Source organism: Medicago sativa, chromosome 4 (assembly GCF_051527215.1).
Source record: "Medicago sativa cultivar Bolivia chromosome 4, Bolivia_mono, whole genome shotgun sequence".
Taxonomy (NCBI): Eukaryota; Viridiplantae; Streptophyta; class Magnoliopsida; order Fabales; family Fabaceae; genus Medicago; species Medicago sativa.
In genome coordinates, this window is record NC_140752.1 from 78,274,684 (window position 1) to 78,289,249 (window position 14,566).

The 14,566-nt window shown below is 36.1% G+C and overlaps 1 protein-coding gene and 1 pseudogene across 19 annotated transcripts; one reads left to right on the forward strand and one right to left on the reverse strand.

Annotated features, from left to right (window-relative positions):
• Window positions 1-352: 352 nt before the first annotated feature.
• Window positions 353-3,971, forward strand: LOC146932214 (formin-like protein 1; annotated as a pseudogene). The gene is made up of 5 exons (XR_015006981.1): window positions 353-1,152; window positions 1,241-1,828; window positions 2,044-2,273; window positions 2,553-2,797; window positions 2,974-3,971. The product of XR_015006981.1 is annotated as a formin-like protein 1 (transcript).
• A 1,606-nt stretch (window positions 3,972-5,577) lies between these two features.
• Window positions 5,578-10,852, reverse strand: LOC146932215 (acyl-coenzyme A thioesterase 2, chloroplastic-like). Of its 18 annotated transcripts, none has more exons than XR_015006979.1 (6): window positions 10,354-10,852; window positions 10,041-10,218; window positions 8,263-8,729; window positions 7,881-8,009; window positions 6,916-7,120; window positions 5,578-5,949 (listed from the first exon to the last, which is right to left on the reverse strand). XR_015006979.1 is itself a non-coding variant. In XM_085703872.1 (6 exons), exons 1-5 carry the CDS (start codon window positions 10,807-10,809, stop codon window positions 6,983-6,985), a joined length of 1,368 nt encoding a protein of 455 aa, XP_085559998.1. In that variant the 5' UTR covers window positions 10,810-10,852; the 3' UTR covers window positions 5,578-5,949; window positions 6,959-6,982. The 18 variants fall into 18 exon arrangements, 12 of the variants coding, with proteins under 12 accessions (XP_085559998.1, XP_085559993.1, XP_085559995.1 ...); XR_015006978.1 differs by having other exon boundaries at window positions 5,578-5,990; XR_015006980.1 differs by having other exon boundaries at window positions 5,578-6,282.
• Window positions 10,853-14,566: the final 3,714 nt, after the last annotated feature.

A 14,566-nucleotide genomic window follows, 5' to 3' on the forward strand; every position in this document is an offset into this window, starting at 1 on the left:
ATAAGTAACACTAGACACTAGTACTCTGCTAAACAGTCACTGTCACACACATACTTAGATTCTGAAATCTCGGTCGCACATTTCACACCTCACCAACAACATTTTTCACGTCTATGAAAGACGCAGTTAGACATGGGATACAACACAGATACCGATACACCAACATCACTATTATTATAAGAAAATCACATAATTCAGCAGTATAATTATATATGTCAGTGTTGTGTTAATGTCGGACACAATACATGTCCAATACCGTAATACGTCAGAGTGTCCGTAATTCGCAGTCTCACATTTACCATCGGCTACCATCTTCACACCAATAACCAGTTCTTAGCTTGTATCATTTCATCATAACATAGCCACCTATATGCTAGCTAGAAACTATAACTTAATAAAACCAAAAAAATCCAACAACAAATGCAAAATGAACAAATACTAGTAACTCTTTCCTACTTCTAGTTCAAACTTGGACCTACTCATTCATCACCATGACCACAATGATGTTAACCCTACTTCTTCTTCTTCACATATTCTTCTCATCAAGTGCTCATTCCTCCAACCACCACAACCGCCGTATCCTCCACCAACCACTGTCGTTTCCATCTATCTCTCTTCCACCAACACAACCACCATCTTCTTCACCACAAAGCCAACCAAAACCACAACAAACACAACCCAAACTTCCATTTTCTTCTATCTCTTCATCTTCACCACCACAAAAATCATTCTTCCCATCTTACTATTCACCACCACTCCCTCCTTCTCCACCTTTCCTCGCCACTTTCCCAGCTAACATCTCCTCCTTACTCCTCCCACAACCCCACACTCAAACACACAACCACCGCCATGCTGCTGCTATTGTCATCTCCCTCTCTCTCCTCTCCCTTGTTATACTCTCTATTTCCACTGTCTTTGCCTTCCACCGCCACCGTCATAGCCACAAAACTTCCTCCACCACCGTTAACGATGATAATGCTTCAAGATCAGATAGTCTCCGTTTGTTCCCACCAAACACCGCTGCTTCAGACTCCGTCGACCAAACAACCAACGACAAGTCAAGTTCTATGTCGGAGTTATTCAACCTCGGAACTGTAACAACAACTTCAGATGACACAAAAGCAACAGCAGAGTCAAGCTGTAACGGTAACAGCAATGACGGTTTCCCTCCGCCGTACCGGTATGTTACAGACTCGCCGGAGCTACACCCTTTACCACCACTGCCACGTCATAATGTTAGAACATGGAACAGTGAACCAAAGAAGAAAGAAGAAGAAGTTGAAGAGTTTTACTCTCCAAAAGATTCTCCTCAGAAAAAACAGCATAGTCCTTCTCCTTCTTCTTCCCCGGTTGTTACTGTTGCTGTTGCTGCTACAAGCTCACGTTCATTCAACGTTTTTCCGTTTGATAAATTTGGTAGTAAAAGCTTCACTTCAAGAACTGCTTCATACCCTCTTTCTTACTCTCTTTCACGTTCACCTTCTCTTAATCTTAGCCCTATTGAAAGTGTGCAATCTTTTCCTCCTATAAACCCGGTTTCACCATCTTTTTCTTCTGAATCTTGTTCTCCTATGCTAAGGGAAGATTTTGGTTTGAAATGGGATGGTAATGATACTCAGGTGAGTAAAATGGCTCCTCCTGTTCCTCCACCGTTGCCGCCGCGGTCTTGGGAGACTCCGGTGGTGGTTTCTCAAGATGGTAATGGTGATGTTAATGTTGAGAATGAGGAAAATTTAAAGCCAAAGTTGAAGGCTTTACATTGGGATAAAGTTAAAGCTAGCTCAGATAGGGCCATGATTTGGGATCAGCTGAGACCAAGTTCTTTTCAGTAAGACACACTTATGACTTAACTAACATCATCAACATTTGACTTTGTCTTAGAAACAAAAAACTTGTCATTATCATAGTATCTTTGTTTTATTCTATTTTATGTAAATGTTAGTTTTCATACTCATGATGTGTGTTTTTTTAATTATTATATCAATTATCATCCATGTGTTATGTTATTTATACTTGTTAATTAATAATTGGGTTGAGTTGCAGATTGAATGAGGATATGATTGAGTCACTATTTATGGCAAATAATTCCAATTCTAGTGGAAATTCTGCTTTGACTTCTAATCCTAAAGATAATGCTAGGCATCAAATAATTCATGCTTCTCCAATGCCACCTGAAAATAGGGTGCTTGATCCTAAGAAGTCTCAGAACATTGCCATTTTGCTTCGAGCACTGAATGTAACAATTGATGAAGTTTGTGAAGCTCTTAGGGAAGGTGATCATGAATCTCTTAGCATTTTCTTTTCTATGGCCTGCATGCTTTTATAGCTTTCTATATTGGCCAGTATATGTTTTAGTGTCATATAAGCATTCAAATGACACTATCATCAAGTATGTGTGTTGCTTTTCATCTTATTGCTTATGGTTCTATTTCCATTTCTGCCCCATGTCTGCCCCATATAAGAAGCTAAGGTAAAGGAAGAAGTGTTACCATCCTTGTAAGCGGTTTTCTAATGTTGGCGGTATATTAAAGCTTATTTTTTGCTTTCAATAGGCAATTGTGATACATTGGGAACAGAACTTCTTGAAAGTTTGTTAAAGATGGCTCCTACTGAAGAGGAAAAATCTAAGCTGAAGGAGTTTAAAGATGAGTCGCCTTTCAAGCTAGGCCCAGCTGAGAAATTTCTTAAAGTCATGCTTGATATACCTTTTGCATTCAAAAGAATGGATGCTATGCTGTACATTGCTAATTTTGATTCAGAATTGGAATACCTTAAGAAATCCTTTGATGCTCTGAAGGTATATATATATTCTTCAATTTCTTTCTATAGATTTCACTGGTATGTAATTGAGTGACCTTTCAGTGTTGTCAGTCAAGCTAAACATTAGCTTGTATTTTATAACTTCTAATCTTGTTATGCATTGGATTTTGTTTGCATATACCTGCAGTTCTCATTGTTTATTCTTTGCCACAGGTGGCTTGTGAGGAATTAAAGAATAGCAGAATGTTTATGAAGATACTTGAGGCAGTTCTTAGAACAGGAAATCGAATGAACGTTGGCACCGACCGTGGTGACGCACAAGCATTCAAATTGGACACACTTTTGAAGTTGGTTGATATCAAGGGAACTGATGGAAAGACTACGCTTTTACATTTCGTTGTGCAAGAAATTGTCAGAACTGAGTGTTCTCATGTATCTGGTGCCAATGATCACTCCGTCAACAACCCTCAATATTCCCTTCAAGACGAGGTTGACTCCATGAAGCTTGGACTGCAAGTTGTATCAGGTTTGAGTGGGGAACTCGCCAATGTTAAAAAGGCAGCTGTTATGGATTCAGACACACTGAGTACTGATGTTTCTAAACTTGCCAAAGGAATCGAAAAGGTTGCGGAAGTGGTAAAATTGAATGAAGAATCGCCATTGAAAGAAACTAACCAAAAATTTTCTGAGGCAATGAAAGGTTTCTTGGAGAGGGGAGAGGAAGAGATTTCAAGAATCACGGCACAAGAGAAAAATGCTCTCTCGTCAGTGAAGGATATAACTGAGTATTTCCATGGTAATTCGGCAAAGGAAGAAGCTCATCGTTTTAGGATATTTATGGTCGTACGGGATTTTCTTTCGATACTAGATGGTGTATGCAAGCAAGTTGGGAAAGCAAACGAGAGGACTTTAGTTGGGTCACGGCAATATGTGATGCCTGCAGTCACTACATCGACACCAATTTTCCCTGAGTTTAATGGTAAGCAACCATCTGACTCCTCAGAATCTGATTAGCTTACAAAAATATCCAATCCAGTTGGGACCATTCGAGTTATTTTATCTATGATTGGTCATTGATGGGTTGGATTTTTATCATCTCTTCGATGATAATGAGAAGCTCTTGCTATCATAGCACATGTCTTTGTACCGTAAGAATTCTGTACATGTTTAACTATTATATAACAAGTTAATTAGTACTTTTTCTGTGCTCACTGCTCAGTTGGTTGCTTCTCTGCATTGTATTCATATGAATGATCAACCAAAATTACGGAATTGCTTATACTAATCATTAATGTATTTAAAGAACTGTGGATTTTGTGGTAAAAAAAAGTAACCAACAAATTGTGGCTTATACGGTGCACAACTTGGGCATGTTAATGGTAGGACCAATACAAAAATGGCTATCATAGCTGTGGTGGCGGAGCAAGGTCACAAAACACTTCTGGCCATAGGTCTTGAGGTGAGGCACTAGACTCTGGTATCGGTTCAGTGAAGACTCACATTTAGAGTGGATTTCACAATAGAACACTAATAGAACAGGGAGTGTTGAAGCACATTGTTGCAGCGGCTGCAGCTGTGCCAGATTGGCGCCGTGGCAGCGGCAATCAATCTGGACAACCAATTGTATATTTTGGTTGTGTTACTTATATGCCTCACCCTAACTAGGTAGTAACTACTACAGCAGCTGTGTTGTGTTAAACTTGAGTAACCATTGTACATGTCGAAGCAAAATTTATTTGGATGATGACAAAGAGGTATTTGAGTTTCCATTGGAAAGATTTTGACTATAGTTTTTGGACCTTAGTATCATTATTGTGACAGCCAGTGTAAATGGCAACCACAATTAGGTCAAGGACGATAATGGCATGTGTCTCATTATTGCCATTATTGCTAGCTGAAATCTGATGTGTTTCTGACACATAAATGGCCAAACCACACCAGTTTAAAGCCTTGGAAGTTAATGGAGTGTCTCATAATAGACTTCATAATTGTACGATTGTACTGTGCTTCTTGGTTTCACTCTTCATTTTTTTGAGGCATGGGGTGCTACAGCTTCCCGTAGCAGGACAGGACAAGTATATTTAGCAACGTGTGAATGGAAAAGTTCCTTTAAATTCCAGATTTAATAAAGCATGACATTCCCAAATTGTACCCTTAAACTGTTAAAATGACTGCTAAATATAAACTCAAAATTCACATTCAAACGACACTTAAAAGAAACAAAAGGAATATATAACTAATAATTTTAGGCCTTATATCAAAAATAAATTATATTCTCACTTATATCCTCACAAAAGACACCACAAAATAATAACAAATCCCAGCATTTTTTATATAGTATTGCAGAGTATATTTTTGTATTACATTTTTTTTGGGGGGCTCAAGGGGTTTTGTATTACATCTACATTCACATATATACATGTAACAAAAAAATTATTTAAGCCCTCTTCAGAAAAATAAAATAATTAATTCTGTTATAATCGTTTGGCAACCTGACAATAATATTAATATTGAAAGATATAATTTTATTTGTACAATAGCGATAGATATATTATTAGATGATAAAAATGAGTCATGTTTCTCAATTATGTATGACCGGGTGAAAAAAAGTTAATAACATGTATTTTATAAATTGTTCCTTAAAAAAAATGTATTTTATAAATTGTAAGGAACACACATACATGTATGATATTAGATTCTCCTCTCAAAAAAATGCATGATATCAGATTCTAATTTCATTATTTCGTCAATGAACACACGCACAATCTGTTGATTTATATTCACAAAACTATAAATATTGTTCAGAAGGAAAATAGATAGTCAAACAACATTAAGCTATAATAGATAGACAATCAGGTGTTTCAAAACATACACACAAGGGTTAGAGCACAACCTCAAATTGTAATTTAAGCTTAACAGATCAACTCGATACACCATATGAAGTCTTAATATACGTACATTAAAAAAAAATTCTTCCATAAATTGTTCAGCTACGTACATTGCGGCGAACAATTTGAACAAACAGATGATTCGGTGGCTCATCAAGAGAAAACTATAATTTGTCCCCAACCTTGAGCTACTTCCTCAAAAAGTTTATCCTCTTTTCTCCAATATACTTTTCATACTCACTTTTGTTTGAAGTTATGACCTCGTTGCGTCGTTGCCCTCCTAGCAAAGGTTAATTGACTCCTGTATTTTTTTTATGACATTGATGTGTTGGCAGGAATATGCTACAAAATGAAATGGATATACCATCATTTGCAATTTTAACAGGGTAATCACTTCAAAGAAATGACAAATGCAAAGTGATAATTTTGTAACATACATGGATAAGGCCAATTCAGAAACACATGTCACAATATTATATAAGACTATCAAGATCACAAAACCAATATATAATGTTTTTGATTATATAAGACCAATATATCGTGTTTGAAGTCGACACTGATGATGATGATGATGTTTGGTTACATCGTGATCTTCATGAAGATTACAATTGGGTGGTTGATGTAACCAAAGTAGCTGCAAGGAGAAAAAAGTTCAGGTATTGGTATGTGTCCTGAAATTTAAAATTTCTTGATTAAAATGATGGAATTTTATATACTGATTTTGAATGATGGTCTTATATTAAAAAAGGCAGCAATTTTTGTCTCAATATATTGGCCTTATATATATTCAAAAACACTATATTAGTTTTGGTTTTGTGCTTTTTGTGTTCTTGATGGTCTTATGTTTTGTGTTCTTGATGGTCTTATGTGATATTGAGATATTGTGACATCTGTTTTAGAATTGGTCTTATACATGTATGTTGAGTTTTCGAAGAAGATGGGAAAGGACGAAGAAGTAAATGACCGAAGGTTAGAGAGTTTTGGATTGAAACAGAAATGGGAGAAAATGTCGTAGTTGGTGGTCGTCGTTTGTTGTGTGGTGGTTGGTGGTGTGATTCGCCGCTGTGGATGGCGTCGAATGTCGCCGGCGATGGTGAGGAGGGAGTTTTGGATTGGACAAGATTTGGTTGAAAATAAGTTGTGGTTAATGCATTTTTTTTTGTTGGGAATTGTGATTTGTGATTGTGTGAAGAGGTGTAAGTGTTCTCTAAGTTTAAATAGAACACATCTAAACCATTGAACTAATCATATGGTAAAATTTAATTACCTCACCGGTGATGGACTTGATCATTCCCTCACCTTAGACGTACCGGCACTATCCTGATTGAACAAAATCAAGAGTTCTCAGCATCCATGCGATCAAGCACCTTCTGTGCTTCCACTTCTGTACCAGGAACAACATTTCGGATCCTCAATCCATTTTTAATGGCCTCAGGATCAACACCAAATGTGAAGTAGAATCTGTTGGATACCTGTTTCAAGAAAAATAAGGACTGAAGTGAAATGATTTAATATACGAATGAGACGTTGATTGTATTCTATTTTTTTTTTTTTTTGAAACTGTATTCTATTCTATTAGAACTAAATAATGAATATGTAAACTGATATTAGTTTATTTATTGAATAAATCACCAAATTAGGTTATGAAATTAAATATTAGACAATTTGATTCTTGAAATAAATGAGTTTAATTTTGGTCTTTAAAATAGAAAATTTTCAATCATAGTAGTCTTCCTGAGCAACTTTAGAGACTAAAGTAGTGGTACATAAAGTGTTGTAAATAATTTATTTTTACTATTATTAGTCGTATTTTTATTTTATTATTATTATTATTATTATTATTAATTTGTTTTTGGCCCATTAGTTCATCAATTATGCCCATTAGGTTAGAATAGCATATATAAACACATTAGTTGTTGTACATTGATCATTATCTGAAATATAGTATCTGGTTTTCACATAAAGTAAGCAATGTTAGTCAATTTTAGGAATTATTTTAAAATTCCAGTAGTTTCGAAAACTGCATTGTGTAACCTCGCAATATCATGGACTAAATTGGCGATTCACTACTTATTCATCCGGATCGTAAAAAAATTTGATAGGAATTTGTGCACAACAGTCGTAAATGTCTAGACACAATGACTTACTTCTTTCTAGTTGAGAAGGGAATTTATGAGCATCTAGAAATTTGTAACAAGTAATATATAATATAAGACTTAGGTCAGTGCTCACCGCGCTAGATCGAAGTTCAGGCTTTGTGACATGCGCGATTACTTCCACATTCACCAGGGGCCTAGCGGGATTTTCAAGTTCAGTGTACAGAACACAAGACTTGAGACGAAGAAAACTTCCAACATCCACCTGCATCATCATGTTGTTTTTCAATTCAATGCCTTGCTTAAAAATGCCAATATAGTTTTTTTCTTTTCTACTAAATCTTTCTATAAAAAACAAATCACATAAATGAGGTAATCATGATTGTCTGTTTCTTCAGAACAGATTTTTATTGTTGAAAGATAACAACAGAAGGTACTGCAAATTATTAACATCAATCCTATAAGCATGAAATTCAGTTCAATATCTATTGTAATAAACATTTTGCTTGACTACTTACAGGTTTAAAAAAATCAACATGATCAACTTCCAAGAAATGAGGTGCTGCACCAGCAAAGGCATAAGCTGTTGAAAAGGCAAGTTCAAAAGCTCTTCTCATCAAAAATCCCCCGAAAATACGACCATAGGTGTTTCTTTGTTGTGGCTGGCAGATAAAAGAGTTTTGTAGGCAAGTATCTTTTATTAGGATGCTGTCTCTGTCTGCCAATGCCGGCATATCAGAGAAGATACGCCCTTCTGTTAATAGTGCACTGAGCCTGGCATTGTCTCCATTCTCTCCATGTTTTTGTTCTTCCTTCTTTCTTTTCCTTAATTTGTTTCCCTGTTCTGCTTCTTCCCAGAGCAATCTTTCTTTCTCGGTTTCAGGTAAGACCTGGTTGATTGGGACTGCCTTTCCCGTGTTAGTGTCACGAGCCACAAATGTGAAGTTAGCTACAATTGCAGGTGAGTCTGAGGTATCCGTATTTCCTGCTAGCAAATTTTAATGTATGGTTAGGGAAAAATCAGCAGTGATAGATACCAATACCATGCAGAGTTGTTGGACTATCAAAAGACATAGCATTACAATTTACAAAGATATGACTTGAGCTTATAGAAACCAAAACATCATGAACTGGTTTGTGATCAATCTCTGTGTGCTATTCTGAATTTCTGATATTACTAGTAAATTGAATTATACTAAGAGACAAGAAATCAATCCAATAATATCTGAAAATACTCGCTCTTTTACTGAAATTTTATTTCTCATCACTTTAATACCTTTGTGGCTTTGTGTTATGAGCAGAGGCAGAAAGTGATCCTCAAGAAAAAAATGGAGATCGATTTGATCACTTAGAAATGAGTAGTATCATTTTGACCTTAAAAAAAAATTCAAATGTCAGTCATATTAGTCATTGAAATGGACTAAAATGTCCCTAAAAATTATCTTTAAAAAGACTAATTTGACCAACATTTAAGATTTTTAAGTTCAAATTGATACTTTTCATTTGTCATAGACCTAATAGATTTCTGCGCTATTTTTATCCACAATAACTGAACAACATACTATTAAGTTTGTGAGAATAGCAAACCACAATATTCATACTAGAATGTAGAATTTAATAGACAGTACACAGAATAAACTTTAGCAGGTTTTATAACTAAAATTTCATGTTTCAGATTAACTATTAACTATACTTATTACTAGCAGTACAAACACATCCAACTATTGGCCTATTGCAATGACAATTAAGTCCGTGCTAAGTGACAAGCAACGCCAATGTTTATCTAAGGATCAAATGTAGCCGTTGAACTTCTTATATATTGCATTCTTATTTACTCAAACTAGCACACTTTGACAATCATTAGATGCTACATCAAATGAGAGTAAGCATGGATTATTCAAATATACACACAAGAAAGGCAATTGAGCAAACTTCACGACACAAAACATGTATATGTCAACATGTCACGTGTCTGCTTGTAAGTCCTTAATGACAGAAATGGTATTTCTGCAGTCAGAAGCCACTTCAGTTGGTGATTTCAACCGTTAATCAAGATCAAATGGTTATGATTCTAAGTTTTCAGTTTGTTAAAATCACTATGTCACCTGTCTGACTTCTATCAAACAGATTAGATGGACCGACTACTATGACCTGTAAGAAATTCACACCATTGGCAATCCAATATAGCATCCATTTTCATTTCATTCCACCTTATACCACCGATGAAAACATATGCATAATATTAAAACAGTAGTAAAGAAAGCACAATCGATGTGCATAGATTATGCAGTAGTACCATTTGGTGACTGAATCATTTCCAATTGAATCTCCATGGACGACCGACCAACCCACGTAACAGCACCAACAATAGCAAAATCAGCATCAATCCGAATCGGTTTCTTAAGAACCATCTTATCAACAGCAGCAGTAACCAACAAAAGAGGCCTTGTACTACCATCTTTATTACAACAATGCTATTCACACAAAACACACATAAAAAACATTAAAAATTACAAATTTATCATAAATTTCAACAAAACAATCAAAACCCATTATTCCAAAACCTCTAAAAAACAAAACCCATAATTCAATTTCAAAAAAGAAAAAACCTTTAAAGCAATTGTTCCAGCAAGTGCATCAAAATCCTCAACAAGCTTCCCCATTCTAATATGATTCCAAGGGTTTCTATATTGCTCACGAAGTATAAGATCAGAAGAGAAATTATACAAGATACTAGTTCTACTTTGAGAAGGAGATTTTGGATCAGGGTCATTGTTATTACTATTGCCATTGATGGTATTTTCAAAAATGGTGGATCTTGCTTCCCATAAAGCGTGAGTGGCTGGAGAATGATGCATCCCTGGCCATAAACTGATGGGTTTGCGGTTAGATGAGCCTGCATCGATTGGATTCGGAAGTGGTGGTGATGATTTTGGGTCATTGGAATCAGTGGATAGGGATTTGATTTGGTGATTGTGGTGAAGATGAAGATTCAGTGGGGTTGTGAATCTGAAAAGGTGATGGAGTTGTTGACATAATAGTTTTGGTTTTCTGAATGGTTGCATTGCTGCATTGCATGGAAGAATCGATTGTGTTCTGATTCTGAATAATGCTGTTGTGGAGCTTATGTGTCTAATATTCCCTCCTCCTAGTCCTAGTTTGGAGGGTGGAATGAAAGTTTCTACCATAAGTTTTCAAGATTCAACTACTTCTAAACTATTTTTGTTTCTTACTACTCAATTTTGATTTTTTCGATTAATCTCTCACTTGACAATTTTTTCTTTTTAAACTAATAACTTTGTCCTTCCATAATTTAATTTAGTTGATATGGGCATTATATAATATTATAGGAAAGTTGGAGTTCAAACTCAAACATTTACGAGAAAGAATCATCAAAATTGATAAAAAAAAGTCGGTGCAATAGTTAGTCTCCATGTAAATATACCTCAACGAGACATTCCAATTAGGATGGATAAGGCAAAAAAATGTTCAGGAAAAGAGGATGAGAAACCGCAATGTGATAACTTTCACTTAAAAAATATGATACCGCCTATGACCATGTAAAAGTTTGTTTATTAAAAATTAAATACTTAAGCAATTGTCAGTTAGTTGGTAGACACATTGCATAATATAATATATGTAGAGGATGTAGTTTAAATTTCTGACACCCCACTTATTCATATTAAAATGTGAATTTCTTACCATACTACTTAAAAAAAAAATACTTAGTTGATTACCAAGGGCACACATGTAGGATGGACCATGGTTAAATCCTAAGGTCACGTTGTTCTTTTGAAGAATGGCCACATTTAAAGTGGTCCATTGGTAGACTATGTATGTGCGAATTAATTCTTCTTTAATTTTTTTTACTATTTGAAATTTGATCCACTCTTCTTTCTTGTTCTCCCTTTGTTGGCCATGGCTCTTGTGGTTCATGGTTGGAGGTAGAGAGAGATTTGTGGGTTTTGCTAGAACCGTGTAATGCACTCATTGTAAAGCCTGCAAAAGATGAAAGCAAATACGTGATTGATAATACGGAAACTTGATGATGATGAAGTTGATAATACGAATAATCTGAAAAGGCTGAATTAGTGGCCGCAAAATATATAGAGACTTGGCATATCTGTTTGGATCAGCTTTGTTTAACCGCACCACACAACTTTTTTACCATGAAAACCCAAAAACTACAAGAAAATTGTTGTTCACACGTTAGAGAAGAATGGGACACGTAAAATACGTTTTTGCCCCCTCGGCAGTTAACTACCGAGGAATTTGAAATCCGGCTGCAGTTAACTGCCGAGGAATTCCTCGGTAGTTAACTGCCGAGGAAAGCATTTATGCAGACAGCATGTCCTGCATTAATGTTAACCCTTACCAAGCCGTTTTTAGGCCAGTTTTGACCTGTAATTTCACCAGAGCATTTCCATAGGCAATTCAAATTATACAACAATGAAACTCGGTCATAAACAAGAAAAATACAATATCTTTTACATTTGTCCATAATTAAATCAAACCGACATTTGGTTCAAACCACACAAAAGTTTGAAATTCATCAAAACGGAACATAGTGTCCATAATCAAACAACACATTACAACTCATTACACATCATTAAATTAAATCCCTACTTACATTCATTACAATTGCATATGGAACGAACATATATATATATAATACATTATTTTCCACCATATTCCTAAACATAAATCCGACGTCGCTATCGTCTTTAATAATCCAATGCATATAGCTTGCCGTTTTCCATGCGAATTCATCTCTATCTTCTCCTAGGTCTATCATTGGCATTAGAGCAGACAAGTGACGTGTATATTGATTTTCACCAAGATGCTCAAAATAAGTGTTAAGTTGTGTCTTCAAATCATCAATAGAGTCCGTCGGTGTTATCATAACCTTAACCGTCTTTTTAAACGAGCAATACCTAACACGACCTTCAATTCTTGCAACCTCTGACATGTTTCACTTGACAAAAGCTTTAACAAAATAATCATAGATTAGAACAAAATTAAATGGAATGTAATAACGAATAAATCAAATGCGTAAACATTAATAAGCTATAAATAAGTATTGCACTAGTTTCAAGTCAATAAAAGTCATATTATCATATATATCAATATCAATTACATAATGTTACTTATATATTGGCCACAAAAAATTGGCATTACAATTTTGACCCAAAATATACGTCGGTGTAATTTCTACCAAAAAAAAGGACTAACACCGACAAAAAAATCCCTTGTTAAAGGCCAAGTGATTGGAGAAGATCAAGTGACATAAAATCCTCCTCATCTTCCGCAATAACTTCAAATTGTTGCTTTGGTTTTTCGAGAGTGTCCAACAAAATAGGCGCCGCTTTGTTTGATTCCTTTTGTGGTTTTGGCGGTTTGTTTCCACTTTCAATAGCCATGAGCTTTCGGAACAACTCATGTTGATCCAAATACTCATCTTCCCAAGTCACCACATCTTGTTTCTTGTGATTGTGCCACTCCGTAGATGATGGAGGTAGTGGACAACCATTCCTCAAGTAAATAAGCACAAAGTGATTAGGAATTACCCCAAGGCACATGATGGGAGTTTTTTGCTTACCCGGCGGTGGTGGCCCTCTTAGTGGAAAAAAAGATTCCGAGTTACCAACTTCAAGATTTGTCAACACAACCACACACCTTTTGTAATAATTGGCAACAATGTGCCCCATGTCCGAAAAAGTCAACCACTTATCAACAAGATGTGCACAACTTTTTGTATTTGCGGGAGGATGTAAGCCATTTAAAAAGTAGTTATAACGATCCTCACCCGCAAATACTTCAACATAATCATCTCTATGATCTTTCAATTCTTGAATAAGATGTGTACGAATCATGAGATGATTTTGTTCGGTTAAGCCCATGAACTCGGCTATAGCCCGGAATCCACAATGTCCATCGCCAATAACATCCACCACTTTTTCAATAAATGGAAGCATGAAGCGTGGCATATAATCAATAGGCCTCATAACCGGGATAGCCTTAGGCTTTGGATACCGAGAAGGTGGTGGAAGTGGGGAAATTGGTGCTTTACCAAGACGAGCACCTTTTTTCCTTTTATATGATGATGTTGTTGGTGATGGTGACGGTTGACTATCCGGATTTTGGGAATCAACAACCTCCCAAGAAGAAGGGATCCGGCTAGTGGATGTAATTCTTCCTTTAGACCTCGCAATGTCCACTTTTTTCTTGGCTCCCTTGGTTGTTGCTTTTTGTGGTGGTGGAGACATCATGGTGGTTTCAGGAAATGCCAATTGCCGCAAAGCCTCCTTGACTTCAAGCTTCATTTGGAAAGGGAGTTTCTTGAGACGTTCTACAATACCCTTCAACTCATCATCCACCGAAAAACCAAGTTCATTACTTTCTTCTCCCATGCGTAACCTTTGCCAATGGTGGTGTATCTCATCCAATAAAATTGGCTTTTCTTCAAGGAGTTTAGTTGCAATTTCGCATGCACATGGTAAGCCGTAAGATGTCCTTTGAACACAACCACAAATTTTCTTGTTCATGCACAACGTTTTCCTACAACGTGACTCTTCCATAGCAATGTTGTCCAAAGCATATCTAGACACATGACCACCTAAGCCGACATCTTTGAATCTATGTTCCAACACGGTAACGCTCTGACCAAAGGCTGTTTGTATCGCAGTGTGTTGAAGCAACAACATGTTATGTATTTTCTCCCAACAAGTACCCAAATCACCCACACTATTGTCCAAATATTTCTTCACCAAAGCATGAGCCGATTCTACCCTATTGGTGGATCTACAACCAAGATGCAACACA

Coding starts and splice junctions, on each gene's coding strand:
- LOC146932215 (XM_085703864.1), bottom strand. CDS start 10,809: ATGCAACCATTCAGAAAACCAAAACTATTATGTCAACAACTCCATCAC. Junction 10,219..10,353: donor CTGGAACAATTGCTTTAAAG/GTTTTTTCTTTT, acceptor TTGTGTGAATAG/CATTGTTGTAATAAAGATGG. Junction 8,010..8,262: donor ATGTTGATTTTTTTAAACCT/GTAAGTAGTCAA, acceptor ATGATGATGCAG/GTGGATGTTGGAAGTTTTCT.